We start from the raw sequence: 16,050 nt of genomic DNA, 5'->3' as shown, positions 1-16,050 counted from the left end.
ACCTATTTATTTGGCATACATAAAGTATATGAAATATAACACTCTCTCTCTTTCCGCTCAATCTTTACACTGATGAAAAAAAAGACAAAACAAACAAGGTTCAAATTCTTGGTCTTCACTCACAAGGTGCAAGGGCTTTGCCACTCAGTGGCCCTGGGCCCAGGATATCCAGATTACCTAAAGCTTCAGGATGAAGACCAAACACAGAAGCTAAGGATCATCACAAACCTCTCCACCTTTCGCCTCCAGTGCAAGGCACATTTCTTCAACCCTGCCTTCTCTAATACAAACGCATAGCAACATGTGTATATATATTTTAAAAAATCCTACCAAAACAAAACACTTCACTGCACACACTTCTCACCTTGGGGAGAGAATGAGAGAACAAACAGCAGGTGACAGATGTTATTCATGCCACTTAAAGTACTCAGATACTATGGTAATGAGCCCGGTATAAAAACCTACATAGAACAAAACTTCTGAAGGAGATTGGTGCTGAAAGTATAATTATTTACAGTAGCCAGGGCTGGCTCCAGCTTTTTTGCCGTCCCAAGCGGCAAAAAAACAAAAACAAAAAAACCCCAAACGATTGAGCTCCCGCTGAAGTGCCGCCGAAGAAGAAGAGGTGGAGTGAAGGACCCGTCGCCAAATTGCCACCAAAGACTAACGCGGAGCGCTTGGTCAGCCGCCGAAGTGCTGCCGAAGACCAGGTCGTGCCACTCCTTTCTGTTGGCCGCCCCAGGCACCTGCTTCCTTCACTGGTGCCTGGAGCCGACCCTGACAGTAGCGTTTGGCAGTATAGGAGATTGATAGCGCATACAGTAAAATTAGCAACCTGAGGTTTCTAGTATGAAATATTTCATGAGCTCTTCAATTAAAGTTATTCTTGTATTTTATTTCAGAGAACAAAAAAGGTGGAGGAGGAGGCGGAGGAACTTACCGGAGAGGAAAAGAGGACATTGGAAAGAAAACTAAAGAAAGAGCGTAAGAAGGAAGAAAAAAAACTGATGCGGGAAGCTGGAATTGCTGCTAAGAAAGAAGAGCCCAAAAAACCATCAGGAGCTGAGTTGGCACTGGAGTATTTAACTAGGTAAGAACCCTAAAATCTATATAAATCGCTCTCTAAGAAAAGTAATCTGTGGACAATATCTTAGCCAGGGCTAAGGCAGGCTCCCTGCGGCTCCAGGAAGCGGCCAGCAGGTCTGACTCCTACGCGCAATAGCCAGGGAGGATCTGCACGCTGCCCCCACTGTGAGCACTGGCTCCGCAGCTCCCATTGGCTGGGAACCACAGCCAATGGGAGCTGCGGGGGCAGCACCTGTGTGGGCGGGCGGTGTGCAGAGCCCCCTGTGCCTAGGAGCCGGACATGCTGGACGCTTCTGGGAGCTGTGCAGAGCCAGGGCAGGCAGGAAGCCTGCGTTAGCCCAGCTGCGCCACTGACCGGGAGCCACCTGAGGTAAGGACTGCCCAGCCAGAGCCGGCACCCCGAACCCTGTCCCGCACCCCAACCTCCTAACCCAGGTCGGAACCCCCTCCCGCATACTAACTCCCTCCCAGAGCCTGCACCCCAACCCTCTGCCCCAACCCTGAGCCCCCTCCTGCACCCAAACTCCCTCCCAGAGCCTGCACCCCACATCCCCTCCCGCACCCAAGCCTTGTTCCCTCTCCCGCACCCAAACTCCCTCCCTGAGCCCACACCCCACACACCCTCCCACATCCCAACTTCTTGCCCCAATCCTGAGCCCCCTCCTGCACCCCAAACCCCTCATCCCCAGTCTCACCCTCAGTGGGAGCCCCCAGCCCGGAGCCCCCTCCCGCACCCTGAATCCCTCATTTCTGGCTCACATCTCCAGCCAGAGTCCTCACCCCCTCCTACACCCCAACCCACTGCCCCAGCCTGGAACCCCCTCCCGCACCCTGAATCCCTCATTTCTGGCCCCATCCTGGAGCCTGCACCTCCTTCTGCACCCCTGTCCCAGCCTGGTGAAAGTGAGTGAGGGTGGGGGAGAGAGAGCAACGGAGGGAGTGGGGATGGAGTGAGTGAGGCCTCAGAGAAGGGATGGGACACAGGCAGCACCTTGGGGAAGGGGGGCAAGGGGCGGAGCAAGGGTGTTGGTTTTGTGCGATTAGAAAGTTGGCAACCCTAAAGAAAAAGGCAGTCCCCACCCTGAAGATCTTACAGTCTAAGTATAAATATTCCTAGAATTGCTGCACTTTCAAAGATTGTTGAGATCTTGCTAACGAAGGTCGCTAAAAAGATTGCATCGGGAGAACTTGTTCTATTTATTTAGTCTGTTGTTTTAAAAGAGACACAGTTGCTTTTACTCTCTATGTAATGAAATTATATTAAATGGTTTGAGATCATGCAATATTACTTAATTTCACCCAAAGCAATCTATGACATTTGGAAGTTATAAATTAGATGCACTAAACTTTGCTTTAAACTTCGTAAAGTACAAAGCCTTATATTTGCATACCAAAGGTTTATAATTACATGACCAGTTAAGTGATTGGTTTCAGACTGCAAATAGTTATTTACTATAGTTTGCTTTATGCTGGAATTTTACATACGAATATGCTAAGTCTGTGCTTACAATAAAAAGAAATGCAGTGAAACCTTCATAGCATGCTTCAGCCAATTAGACATTATGGATAAACAGAAAAGTAGTGTTTATTTTTTTCCAAACTGCAAGTTACACAGCACCTCTAAAAACTCCAGAAGATTTGCATGTTACAAAGAATGGGTTACCACTTGGAATAGCCCCAGTTTTCTATTTCTGGTAGTGCTTAATTCTGAAATTCTCAGACAGTCTGAATGGTTACTTACAACTTACAACTCTCAGTGGGGCAGGAGGAAATTAATTGCATTCCAGACTGGGGGACACGTGCATTTTTGTTACATAAACTTCATCATGGAGTGATAGCAAAATGACAATAATATTTTCAATCTGGAAAACAGCTGGGATACTTCACCATTGTTTTGAACTGCAGTTGGATTGGCAGCTAGCTACCATCTGTTTCAACTGTACTCTGGAATGTGTGTGTATTAGTGGTGGATATGGAGATAATGGTTTTCAGGATTGGAAAGCAAAGAAACAAGCTGTGGGGTTTTTGGTTAATGTTCTAGTATTATCTTTGTTGATTTTTGCCTACTTAGATGGTACATTATGACACCTTCTGAGAGTATTTTTTCTTTGTAGATAAATTTGACTACAAGAGTTTCACTTGACCTAATACTAAATTACCTGTGAAGCTGTCAAAGTACAGCTGATACGCAGATTGGTCAGGTAATAAATAGTTGGAGTCCTGTGGATATATACCGCAGTAGGATATCCAGAGGATTATTGCATAAACCACTGACTTGTGTCTAGTAAGCTTAACAGAAAGAGGTCGTAAGATGCTGAACTGCAGAGCAAACATGTCGATGTAGGTTTCCAACCTTGAATTCCAGTTAGCTATCCTGCACTAATATAAATTACAGAAAAATCTGCCTGATCTTTAGTCCTTTGGGAAACTTCCTAAACCCCTAGAGATGGGCAACAAAACAACCTGAATTTAAATTTGTCGCAAAGGAACATGCCTATGTTTTGTATCCTCAAGAGCATCTAGAATGAAATCCTGGCCTTATTTAAGTCAATGTCAAAACTCCCACTGACTTCAATAAGGGCCAGGATTTTAGTCCTGGTGTTTTGTAATATCTACAGTCATCTTCTGAAGAAAGAAATATGTTGAAAGACAAGGCAGTAGCACAGATACAAGAGTTGTCTGAAATTTGAAATAAACAAAGGAGAATGTTGTGGGTTTGTTTTGACCCTTCTAGGTAATATGACCTACCAGAGATAAAATAGTTGCTAAACGGGTTGGAAGCCTAACTGTCTGAGTACAGGGTGAATCTCCTATGGAACAAGTGGAACTTCACGTCCTCACTGAGGACTGAGACTGTTGTTTCAGTTCATTAGCGAAGAATATTCCTAACATTACACAACACCATACTGGCTTCTGAATTCACTAAAAGAAATCAACATCAAGTTGTTATAGGGAAGTTTCTTTTGACAAGTTAAGGAATTCAGAGGAAAATATTAGAAAATCTTCAGTGAGAGATTCATATACAGATTTATATGCTAGAGATGCATGGAAACATTTAAGTAATTATTTTTAGGAGAGAGGAGATTGTTTACATATTCCAAGAGTTATTAGTTCTTTTTGTTTAGCTGTTCTACTATATGGGACAGAATAAATAATATATTCTCACCAGAGATGGGTCAACCCATTTCAAATGATACTGAAAGAAAGAAAGAAGAGTTGGTTTTTATGTTTTGTTAGTACTTTATATAGAAGACTCTGGTTCAGGAGCAACTTTTATGAAAATAAAATGGAAGCACTCAGCATGCAAGCTAGAGTTCCTTCTTTGATGGTGCGTATCATCTCTCCCCCAAGACATGCCTCATCCTCCTAGGTGAGATGATTTAACAAAGGGATAATATTTATAAGAGGGAATAAGGCATGCACAGAGTGGGGCAGGTAGTAACTGTTGATTGGTTACTTTATCTCCCGATGATTAAAAAAAAATCACACTTGCGAAAATAATACTCAGCATGGCACAGCAGTGCTATTTCCCTGGTAGAAATAACTGTGCTTTTGCTTGTCCTCTTCCTCCCCCCAATCCTGCATTAACACTGTTGGTTGCCTGCCTTCAGAAAGTTCTGTACTGCTAGGCACAGTGTGCTAGAAATTGAACTATAGTTTGTTACTAATGAGGGGCAGAGGAATTAGAGAAGTCTGGGCCCTGGCAACATGATATCCTATGCTACGATGAGATGCCACTATATTAAATATTATGGTCTAGATCCTCAGGTGGTCTAAATCACGATTTATGTCACAAGAGGATCTGCTCTGATGAAAGGCAGGAAGTCTTAGACTATGGCCATATCAGCACCGTCATGAGCGCAGGCCTAAGCAGGATAGGTGATTACATTCACAAATAGATAAGGGGCACAAAATGAAATCGGAAGATGATGAAGAACAAGCCAAGTAAAATCAGTTCTGTCCAGGATGGATTCCCAGGAAGTACAATCCATTAGTCATTTCATTGATCACATGTGAGCCAACAGGGACAAATCCATCAGGAAATGAACCTTAATATTCTCTAAAGCAGATTATTTTTTCAGCTGACTTCAAAAAGAAAATACCTTGTAAATATAAGGATGTTCATTAAAAGACTCCTTAGTTGACCAAAAACACTTTAAAATGATTTCAGATGACAATGTCTCCTTTTAATTGAAGGAATTTAAGTCACACTAGCAAGAGGAACACTTTAATTACAGTGTTTCCTAATGTTTGGTTATATTAAAAAGAAAAACACACTGTATTTAAATAATATCAGATGTGACACACTGCTGCCCTGACAAAAGCCTGGAAATTGAAAGGTAAGACTCAGCTTGCATCCTTAGTTTATCATGTCTAAAAATAAAAAAAATGCATGAGATAGATATGATCAGAACATTTTCCAGCCTTTGTCATATCTGAATTTTGTGTAAATGTAATTGTTTTCATTTTAACTGTGTTTTTAATTATCATAGAATCTTATAAGGTATAAAATTGCTGTGTACTACTGCCCTAATAGGTAATAGCTTTGAAGGTTGGTCAATATTTAGTATTAATTGATAATATGAGCTAGTGATGGAAAAGCCACCAAAATATTTAGTTTGGAAAAGCATCCCAAAGTTCAGCAGCTGAACATATCTAGTCCTGTTTGACCAAGAAATTAGTCTGTAAATCTAAGAACAGACTTTCTCATGTTTCAGAGTAGCAGCCGTGTTAGTCTGTATCCGCAAAAAGAACAGGAGTACTTGTGGCACCTTAGAGACTAACAAATTTATTAGAGCATAAGCTTTCGTGGGCTACTGACCACTTCTTCAGATGCATATAGAGTGGAACATATATTGAGGCGATATATATACACACATACAGAGAGCATGAACAGGTGGGCGTTGTCTTACCGACTCTGAGAGGCCAATTAAGTAAGAGAAAAATTTTTTTTGAAGTGATAATCAAGCTAGCCCAGTACAGACAGTTTGATAAGAAGTGTGAGAATACTTACAAGGGGAGATAGATTCAATGTTTGTAATGGCTCAGCCATGCCCAGTCCTTATTCAATCCTGAGTTGATTGTATCTAGTTTGCATATCAATTCCAGCTCAGCAGTCTCTCGTTGGAGTCTGAGATTTCCTGTTCTTGGTTTTAGATGCAGTAAAAGGCTCATGAGAGTGGGTTTTTTTTTTCTTTCTTTTGGTGTTTTGAAATTTTTGCTTCTAATTCTGGATTAAATCAGGAAATATAGAGAGGCGTGAACATTTTTTAAAAAGTTAACCAAACCATTTCTAGCTCCCAAAAACATCAGGTAGTTATTTTATCTGAACTTGCTGGTCCTTCTAAATTATGGATCCTCCTGACAATTATGCAGGTACGTGGGGTTTTATGCGATGGCCAAGTATCAAGATAAATCAGTTCCAAAGGAAAAGTCATAAGCTAGTGTCAGCTAGCAAACCATATGCCAAAACTGGACTTCGAGTAAACCCAGGTATTTGTTTCATGGGCTGGTCCCCTGGATGGGTTTACAAGCCCCAGTCGCAGACCAGAAGCTTTGAATTGCTTTCTGTTCACTAGTGTGAGACCAGACACAACCAGCAGAGGGCAGACCAAAGCTTCTGCCATTTCCTACCAGTCTCCTTCCTAAAGATATGGAAGACTGTTTTCCATCGCCCCTTCCCTTGGCCAGTGAAAAGAAGAAAGGGGGAGAAGAAACCCTCGCTTCCCCATGATTATCTCATTTCACGTCACCCTCAAAATAGAGGCTTTGGCAGCTCCTTCCAACTTGGTTTCTTCAATTTGAAGATCCCAGCATGTCTATAATCTGCAAGTACCAGTTCCTCATCAAAGGGAAACCAGGGAAGTGATTTGAGGGAGTGTGGAGGGGAAAGAATGTTGATGCAGAGGGGAGGTGGAGGGATTATAAGAACATGGAAAGGGAAAGGAGAAAATAGTGTAGGTAGAGAAACAGATGAAGGATGTATGGGGAACAGAAGAAAACCGAAGGATAGGAAGATAGACTAGAAAATATGCCAGATTATATAAAAGGGTGCAAAGAACAGAGGGTTATAGTGTTCATTTGGTAACATGGATCAGATCTTAGTTTCAAAAGCCATCCTGTTAATGTGGCTGCTCTTCATTTATAGTGATCAGTGAGGATTCAGTTTTAAGGCTGAATTTAGAGATTCTTTCTTTTAATTTCTTAGACGCTTTCAAAGTTGGGGGGAAATTTGCACCTTTCTGAGCGCTACTTGGCTGCAAGAAAAGGATGTTGCGACTCATTGGAGTGCTAATGAAAGATATTGATAACCTGGTTGATTTGCCATGGCACTAAAATGTCTGGCAAAACTTGCTTTGTCTTGGCAACTCACTTGGTGCTAGAGCTGTTCTTTCTATTGTGCCTGATTTAGGAAGGTGGTGTTATATGGATCTGCACACATGGCCTCATCCAGCGCCCATGGAAACCATGCAGTGATCACTCAGATATAACCAAAACAAGTGGGATGCCAAGATTGATTCCGTATACACATCTGAACTGAAAAGGAGATGAGTTAATCTCCCTAACTGGATATAGCTATGAACAATCCCTGCCTGGGATGTCATTTATCAGCTACTCCTAAAAAAGTACTTTGGAAGTGCTTTCCCCCTCTGCTTTAAAATGCTCCATGTTGCACCAAATAACATCTAGTGTCAAAACACTTTCCTGGGGAGGATCATCTCTGTACCCTTATAGATTTTATCTTCCTCTGCAAATCACTCGTTTTTCTATGGCACCTGGCCAACAGTGATTTAGAGTGTATCTAGAGAACTATAAAGCATTTTTAAAAGAAACATCAGAGAAACAGGACATATCCAAAACCACAAAAGTAAAAATCCAGCTTTTGTGATTTTCAGTTTGAGTGGAGAAATTTTGTAATTCTAGTAACACTATCCCTGATCTGATGGACACTGTTGGTCAATTCCAGTAGTACTGCAATCACACTAGAACTAGAGTCCTTGCTAACCAAAGGCATTAGCTCTGTCAGCAGAATCAAAGGTGTCCTAACCCTTGGCCAAGCCTGTTAATAGTTGTGCCAAACTTGTTTCAGCTCAAAATAACTCTGCTTTTCAGAAGACACGTTGGCATTTGTTACCAGGCTCCTACCACCAGACTCCTAGAGAGCTTCTAGAGGAGGCCAGTATTATCTAACTTAATATCTAGTATTAGGACTTTAGATATGAGGGTAGTAGATGCTTTGGAACTCTAAACATACAGATAGATATTTCCCTCCAGAGCCCAAAGAGTAATTTGGGTTTGACAGAAATTTAACATCCAGTCTGCTCCCTCCCTTTCTCAGGATACAGCAAATTTGTTTAGGGAAGACATCAGTGCGGGTATTCTCCGCAAACACAGTAGGGTTGAGGGAGAAAGCAACCGGTGACCTTGTTTCACTGGCCCTCCCTCCAGAGATAGAAAAGAACGGTTTGAGATCACTCTCTGTTCTGAAGCACCTCTGAAGAAGAACCTTTAACTCAACTTTTTTTGTTATTTTTTTTTAAGATTGCAGTTAAACCAAATTAAAGCATATTTAGATTCTTTTTTAATTGGTGGTATAATTCATATTAGACTTTGGTACAGATAAAGTAATGCTCTGATTGTGGAAACAGCAGCAAATTTATTTTTACTATATCTTAGTATTTTGTGTAATAAAATTTAAATTGTTTTCTACTTTAAATGAAACTTGGATGTCTTTCTAAAAGATGGTTTTGCTCTAGCTCAACTAGAAGTTATGGGCTTAATGCAGGAATGGGCCATCTATGACCCATGTTATGCTCAAGGTCAGACTTCCATAATGGTGTCTTCTGGCATTAAAATCCAGTAACCTATAAGAGGGATGTCATGAAAATTAAGTTCAAAACAAAGCTGTGTTCAGACTCCAATGCAAATGTTATTAAAACTTTGGGATAGGTTTTCTTCCTTAGAATAATAGCAAGAAAATGGTTTATGCAGAATTCGAAATTCCAGGCCCTGAGTGTATTCATAGCTGTCAAAATAAATAGGACCTACAATACAATCCTAAAGAATCATGCAGTTTTAGGCATAAATAATAAAGTTTTAAACGTACGATGGTAGCCAGTGTATAAACCAGAGTGTGTCATAAAGATTCCATAAATTCCCAGCCACTCCATAAACTACACAGCTTCATCTAAGGTTCAAGACGGCTTGAGCAAATTCTTAAACATATCTCTATATCCAGATTTCTTTTCCAAATGAGTGGTGACGTTTGCTTATGTCCCCAGAATGCAGTTACTGAATTATGTAACATTTGGAAGGCTGGGGAATTTGTGACATCTTTGGATTGATGTTGACTCTAACACATAGAACAGCAAAGTCTCATTGCACACTTCCTACTGGACAAGAGAGGGAAATACTATGTATGTAGAAGCCCATGTGTTATCCTGAATTGCGTAAAGATTGCTCAAGAGTTGATCAGATTGTGTCACAGTTAGTTCATTAGCTAAAATGGAATGTGAATAAATTCCTGGAAAAAAATGCTTTCAACTGATTTAAGAGAAGAAAAAACTGTTGTAATTAGGAACTGATTGGGGATTCCCTTCAAAAATTGTAATTTAGTCAGACATGATTCTGGCCATTTGGTCAAATTCATCAAATCAGATGATAAAATCAGGACTATTCCCAGATACCTTAAATGGACACTGCCAGATAGGTGATAAATTCACATTCTACACTGCTATGAGGCAGTAACCATTTTAAGTTTAGACAGGTCACTTTTTGCTTCTATCCTGACTTCAGAGACTTGCACCTACAGTGCTGCCTAATGCCAGAAACCTGCTGCAACTCTCCATCTCAGGACCCATCTGCTACTTCTTTGCCCTGGCCAAACCACTCCAAGCCTCAGGCCTCCAACCAGTCCACCCCAGCCACAGTGGCTGGCCTAAGCCCAGGGCCACTGACTGGTCCCGAACACCGGCCCGGCCTCCAGGCTGGCTTAACCCGTCCCTGACCGCAACCGGCCAAACCCTGTGCTCCAGGCCCACCATCCTGAGCTGAGCTCCTGCCAGCTTTGGGGGAGAGGGTGAGTGAGGGCAGGCCTCAGGGCAGAGTATGGGCAGGGCCATGGCCTGGGTTAGGGGAGGCTTAGCCTCCACTGGCCTATAATATCCGATGCTAGGGTGACCAGATGTCCCGATTTTTATAGGGACAGTCCCAATTTTGGGATCTTTTTCTTATATAGGCTCCTATTCCCCCCCTCACCTTTCCCCTCCCCCCCCCTCCGATTTTTCACATTTGCTGTCTGGTCACCCTATCCGACACCCATGGAGAGACTATAAGTCTATATTATCTCCTGGCTCCATGCTGTGATGTTTTGCTTATGTGGGGCAAAATTGAATTGATCCTTTTTGTAGCCACATCACGTTGCAAGTGCATGTTTAATTTGCTGTCCACTATAACCCCTAGGTTTCTTTAACATTATTCATTCTCATGGTAATGACAGTATTTCCCATGGACTTACCAACCTTGAGCATAATAATTTTTTACACTCTGTGTTATTCAGACTTGTTTGTAATGTTGTTGTAGCCGTGTTGGTCCCAGGATATGAGAGAGACAAGGTGGGTGAGATAATATCTTTTGTTGGACCAACTCTGTTGGTAAAAGGGACACATTTTTGAGCTTACACAGTTCAGACTTGAATAAGAGCTCTGTGTAAGCTCGAAAGCTTGTCTCTTTCACCAACTGAAGAAATTGGTCCAATAAAAGATATTACCTCACCCCCCTGGCTGTTTGAACAGTAATTACTTCCCATTTCAATGTGGCTCTAGTAGTCACGTACAGTCCTGGCTTGAAGTAATCAGAGATGGGTTTACACATTAATATATATAGATTGTTGGATGATAGTCTTCTCCTCTTAATCTGATTTTCAAAACTGTACATTGAGGACCAGATGAATGTCATCTTACACTCCTGTAGTGGTAGGGAGTAGCACACAGCTTTTTCCCATTTCATCAAGATGTAGTCACTGCACTTGGATTCAGTTTTCTGTGTCTTGGTGGCAGCTGACACAATGAACTGCTTTTGGACCCACGCCAGTGTTTTCCTAACCTCAAAATGTCCTGCTGCAGGGATATTGTGCAGCTGTTGTACAACTGTTGTTTTAGAAGGATTAGTAACTACATGATGGAGTAGCTGCTCTTTCCATTTGTAGTATAACATGTTTTGCTGCAGTGCTACAGACACATTAACATCTACACTCCTTGTTTTTTGGGCTCATGGCATATGTATATCTTGTTTCTTTTTCCACCCCTAACTACACTGGCAGTGAATCAATAGTTCAGGCTGTGCCTCAGGAGGATTCACCAAGAGGGAGGGCCAGATGCTTTAATCCGCAAGCTGCCACTCAGGGTACAGCTAGACAGCGCAAAAAAAAAAAAAAAGCTGCAGCAAATGTCAGAGTCCTGGTCAGCTGACTCAGGCTCTCACTATGGGGACAAGTGTTGTGGATGGGAGCGGGGTGAGGGGGGGAAGAGAGAACGGTAGATGTGGTATATTTTGATTTTAGTAAGGCTTTTGATACTGTCTTACATGACTGTCTCATAAACTAGGGAAATGCAGCCTACATGGCGCTACTGTAGAGTGGGTGCAGAACTGGTTGGAAAATCATTCCCAGAGAGTAGTTATCAGTGGTTCACAGTCAAGCTGGAAGGGCATAATGAGTGGGGTCTCGCAGGGATCAGTTCTGGGTCTGGTTCTGTTCAGTATCTTCATCAATGATTTAGATAATGGCATAGAGAGCAGGAGCGCTACCAGTTTTTATGCCGTCCTAGGCGGCGGAAGGTCCCGCCCCGAAATGCCGCCCCCCACAGAGGTGGCGGAAGGTCCCGCCACCGAAATACCGCTGCGGTTGCCGCCCCCCAAATTGTAACGCTCTAGGCGACTGCCTAGGTCACCTAATGGGTTGCGCTGGACCTGATAGAGAGTACACTTTAAAAGTTTGCGGACGATACCGAGCTGGGAGGGATTGCAAGTGCTTTAGAGGATAGGATTAAAATTCAAAATGATCTGGACAAACTGGAGAAATGGTCTGAAATAAAAAGGATGAAATTCAATAAGGACAAATGCAAACTACTTCACTTAGGAAGGAACGGTCAGTTGCGCACACACAAAATGGAAAATGATTGCCTAGGAATGAATACTGCGAAAAAAAATCTGGGGGTCATAATGGATCACGAGCTAAATAGGAGTCAACAGTGTAACGCTATTTCAAAAAAAGCAGATATTTTGGGATGTATTAGCAGGAGGTGTAAGCAAGATACGAGAAGTAATTTTTCTGCTCTATTCTGCGCTGATACGGCCTTAACTGGAGTATTGTGTCCAGTTCTGGGTGCCAATTTCAGGAAAGATGTGGATAAATTGGAGAAAGTCCAGAGAAGAGCAACAAAAATTATTAAAGATCTAGAAAACATGACCTGTGAGGAAAGATTGAAAAAATTGGGTTTGTTTATTCTGGAGAAGAGAAGACTGAAAGGGACATGATAATAGTTTTCAAGTACATAAAAGGTTGCTACAAGGAGGAGGGAGAAAAAAATTTCTCCTTAACCTCTGAGATTAGGACAAGAAGCAATGGGCTTAAATTGCAGAAAGGGCGGTTTAGGTTGGACATTAGGAAAAACTTCCTAACTGTCAGGGTAGTTAAGCACTGGAATAAATTGTCTAGGCAGGTTGTAGAATTTCCATCATTGGAGATTTTTAAGAGCAGGTTGGACAAACATCTGTCAGGGATGGTCTAGATAATAGTTAGTCCTGCCACGAGTGCAGGGGACTAGACTAGATCAGTGGTTCTCAACCAGGGGTCCGGGGCCCCCTGGGGGGCCATGAGCAGGTTTCAGGGGATCCTCCAGGCATGGCCAGCATTAGACTCTCTGGGGCCCAGGGCAAAAAGCCAAAGCCTCACTTCCTGGGGCTGAAGCCTGGGGCCCTGAACCCTGCCACTTGGGGCGGAAGCTGAAGCCAAAGCCTAAGAAAGTTAGCTTCGCAGCGACCCTGTGGCATGGGGCCCAAGGCAATTGCCCTGCTTGCTAACCCCTAATGCTGGCCCTGGCTTTTATATGCAGAAAACTAGTTGTAGCACAGGTGGGCCGTGGAGTTTTTATAGCATGTTGGGGGGGCCTCAGAAAGAAAAAGGTTGAGAACCCCTGGACTAGATGATCTCTTGAGGTCCCTTCCAGTCCTATGATTCTATGATAAAACACAACAATGTAGATGTTTCCACTTGAGCTGGAGCCCCGGCTCTCAAACCTGGCGAAGCGTCTCAGAACCTGGGCAAAACCAGCACTTTCCCTTCGCTGTCCAGGCTACACCACCTTCCTATCCAGCACCGCTCACTTTGGGAGCTGTGCAGGCCCCTTCATGCTCCTCTCCAGCCCAACAGAGGTCAGCTGCTCTGTGCTGCCAAAGCCTCAACTCCTACTGGATTTTCCACTGCCCAGCACCTGCACGAAAGTCTGCATTGATACAGATCTAGCAATGACACTGGCCCTGGTATCGTGTTACGTTTGTGTCAATTACATCATTGGGATCAATATCGTGAACTTTTGTGATGCATGGGAACCTTTTAATTTTCTTTTTAATTAGTTTCATTTTTGTATTGTGCCGTACTAAAAAATAAACAAACCATCATGGGCTGCATCCTACAAAACCCCAGTGAGAAAAAAATCCGAGTAATTAGGTAAATCCACCAAGTCTCTTTGAGTTTCACCGTGAGCTTTGTAAGGAACCAGTGCTATCAAAATTTAGACCTTTTCCTGACCTTTTTCTCTGGTGCTGAGCAAATGAGCTTTCTGCTTCAGCTGATCTAATTTAATCCAGGATTCTCAATGTTAAGTACCTGGTGAACTGGCCTCTCTTGCCACTCATCCAGCCAGCAAGGTTATTTTGAACATAATGCCATTTGGTTTGACCTGCTGTTGAGAGGTGAAATTGAATATACCTCCCCAAACTTCCTAGGATCTTAAACTTGTTATTTCAACAGATGTATATATAAATCCTGATGCTGAGGCTAATTCAGTCAGTCCCTTTATCTGAAGGGAAATTTGCTATCAGACAAAAACTAAATCGAACAAATTGGTGTTTTTGTTTTGTTTCCCCCCCCATATTATTAGTTACTGCTTCGTTGGAAAAATCGAAGCCAAAAGTAAGAACTGTAAGCAGTTCTGTGCTATTGTCAGATACCTATTTTTGTCAAGGATCCCATGAATTACCTCAACCACACCTATAGCATTCTGGACACTGATAAGGACTTCCAGGTAGCCAAAATCATATAATCAAAAATCCCAGCCATCTCTATCCTAACAGGTTGTCCTCTCTCTTTCTATATGGTGTTTCAATTAGGCACATGTCAAGTATTTTGGATGTTAAGAGTTAAAATGTCAGAAGAGAAACCTGATTGAACTCATTAGATAAATTTCCAACTTGAAATAGACACACATGTGAGAATTACAGTCCTATTTTTAGTAGCATCATGTCCTGAAAAGAAAAGAGAAAGTGCTGAAGGTGAAGATGGTTACTCTGTAACTGCCCCCTGACAAATGACTGACCCATCTCATAGCTCTGTATTTTTGGGGACCAGGTCTGCAGTCTTGGGCAACTGCGTCTACTTTAAGCTATGGTAATACTGGTAAAAGAATAATGAATAATATGACTAGTGCTGAATTAGTTTAGGGAGAAAATAAGAATTCCTCCCCACCTCCAAAGAATACAACCAAACCTTTTGCAAGCGAAAGAGAATTGTCTGAAATATGGGATTAACTCCCTCAAACGCACACACGTGTCTCCCTTCCCCTCTCCCCGCCGCCCCCCCAGCATTTTCTAATTATGAGTCTGTGAGCTTCTGGGTTCTAGCTGGGACAGGAAGCAGAAGTTCTGAGATCTTGCAATTGTTCTGTGATGTTTCCAACCCAGTCAGAAGAAAGAAGCATCAGAACCTCACCTGTTGTGAGATTTTCCAGTCAAATTTTGTGGGCTTCAGAGGTTCATCTCATTCATATGAGGTTCAGAGAAGCAGTCAGACTTGTGGATGTTTATCTGAAACAAACCTTTTAAGATACAGTCATTAATATTCTTTATATAAAACCAATCTACCTTTTGTCTGGAGCAGGTTTGGATTAGCTCACTGAACCATTTGCTTACCCCTAATGTATGTCTTAAGAAAGAAAGGGAAAAGCGGCAGAGGCTGTTGCACTTGCCCCTGTTAAGTTGCTGTCAGAATCAGTAGCTGTTTGCATCTTGTTAAATCTGCCCATCATCCTATTTAGTTTATGGCTCAAGCAAGAGACTTCTTCCTATAATCTCCATAATCATAAATGGTCATTCAATTTACAAAAAGGGAGAAATAGAATAAGAAACTTTAATCCTGCTTTACAGTTTGTAATCAATTCCTGCTCCTCTCTGGAACTTTGATTTATTTTATGGAGGGTCACAACTACAAATCTCAAAGCATATTTCAGTAAAAGCTGCAGAGCGATTTACTTTGAAACCCACCCCCCGTCTCTCTGCACTCCTACCCTTATGTCTGTGTGAAGCAAAGCTGTCAAAATATTTACACAATCTTTTGGTTCAAACATTCTCTTTGGGGAAAATACTATATTTAATAGTATCATTAACACAAAATCTTAAGTCCCTTGGATATGACATCTATTGAGTCCAGAATCAACTGTGAAAATTATAATACAGCCAACTACCCACCATTAAATGGATTTCTGTTACTATTTTTAATAATGTCCTCCTTCTTCATCAAGACATAGTAATGGTGCTTTTCCATAAAACCTTCCATAGCTTTTTACAGCAGCAACCTTGTAAAATTAAGCTGAAATGTTGCTTACAGGGTTCTAAGTAGTATAGTGAAACTGACCAGAATCTTGTTACTTTCACTTTTTTGCTGCTTGGCAAATCTATGAGCAGGAGCAG

At 42.1% G+C, this 16,050-nt stretch overlaps 1 protein-coding gene across 8 annotated transcripts in view; it reads left to right on the top strand.

The window, feature by feature from the left end:
* C10H7orf50 (chromosome 10 C7orf50 homolog) overlaps positions 1–16,050 on the top strand; it is a 196,069-nt gene that overhangs the window by 153,924 nt on the left and 26,095 nt on the right. For all 8 annotated transcript variants that reach the window (XM_065560049.1, XM_024102365.3, XM_065560050.1 and 5 more), the window contains one exon: positions 903–1,090. In XM_065560049.1, the coding sequence (XP_065416121.1) occupies positions 903–1,090 (188 nt within the window). The remainder of the gene's footprint in view (positions 1–902; positions 1,091–16,050) is intronic.

Source organism: Chrysemys picta, chromosome 10 (assembly GCF_011386835.1).
Source record: "Chrysemys picta bellii isolate R12L10 chromosome 10, ASM1138683v2, whole genome shotgun sequence".
Lineage (NCBI taxonomy): Eukaryota > Metazoa > Chordata > Testudines > Emydidae > Chrysemys > Chrysemys picta.
Note: the sequence above shows the minus strand (reverse complement) of the source record. Positions and strands in the feature narration are given on the sequence as shown.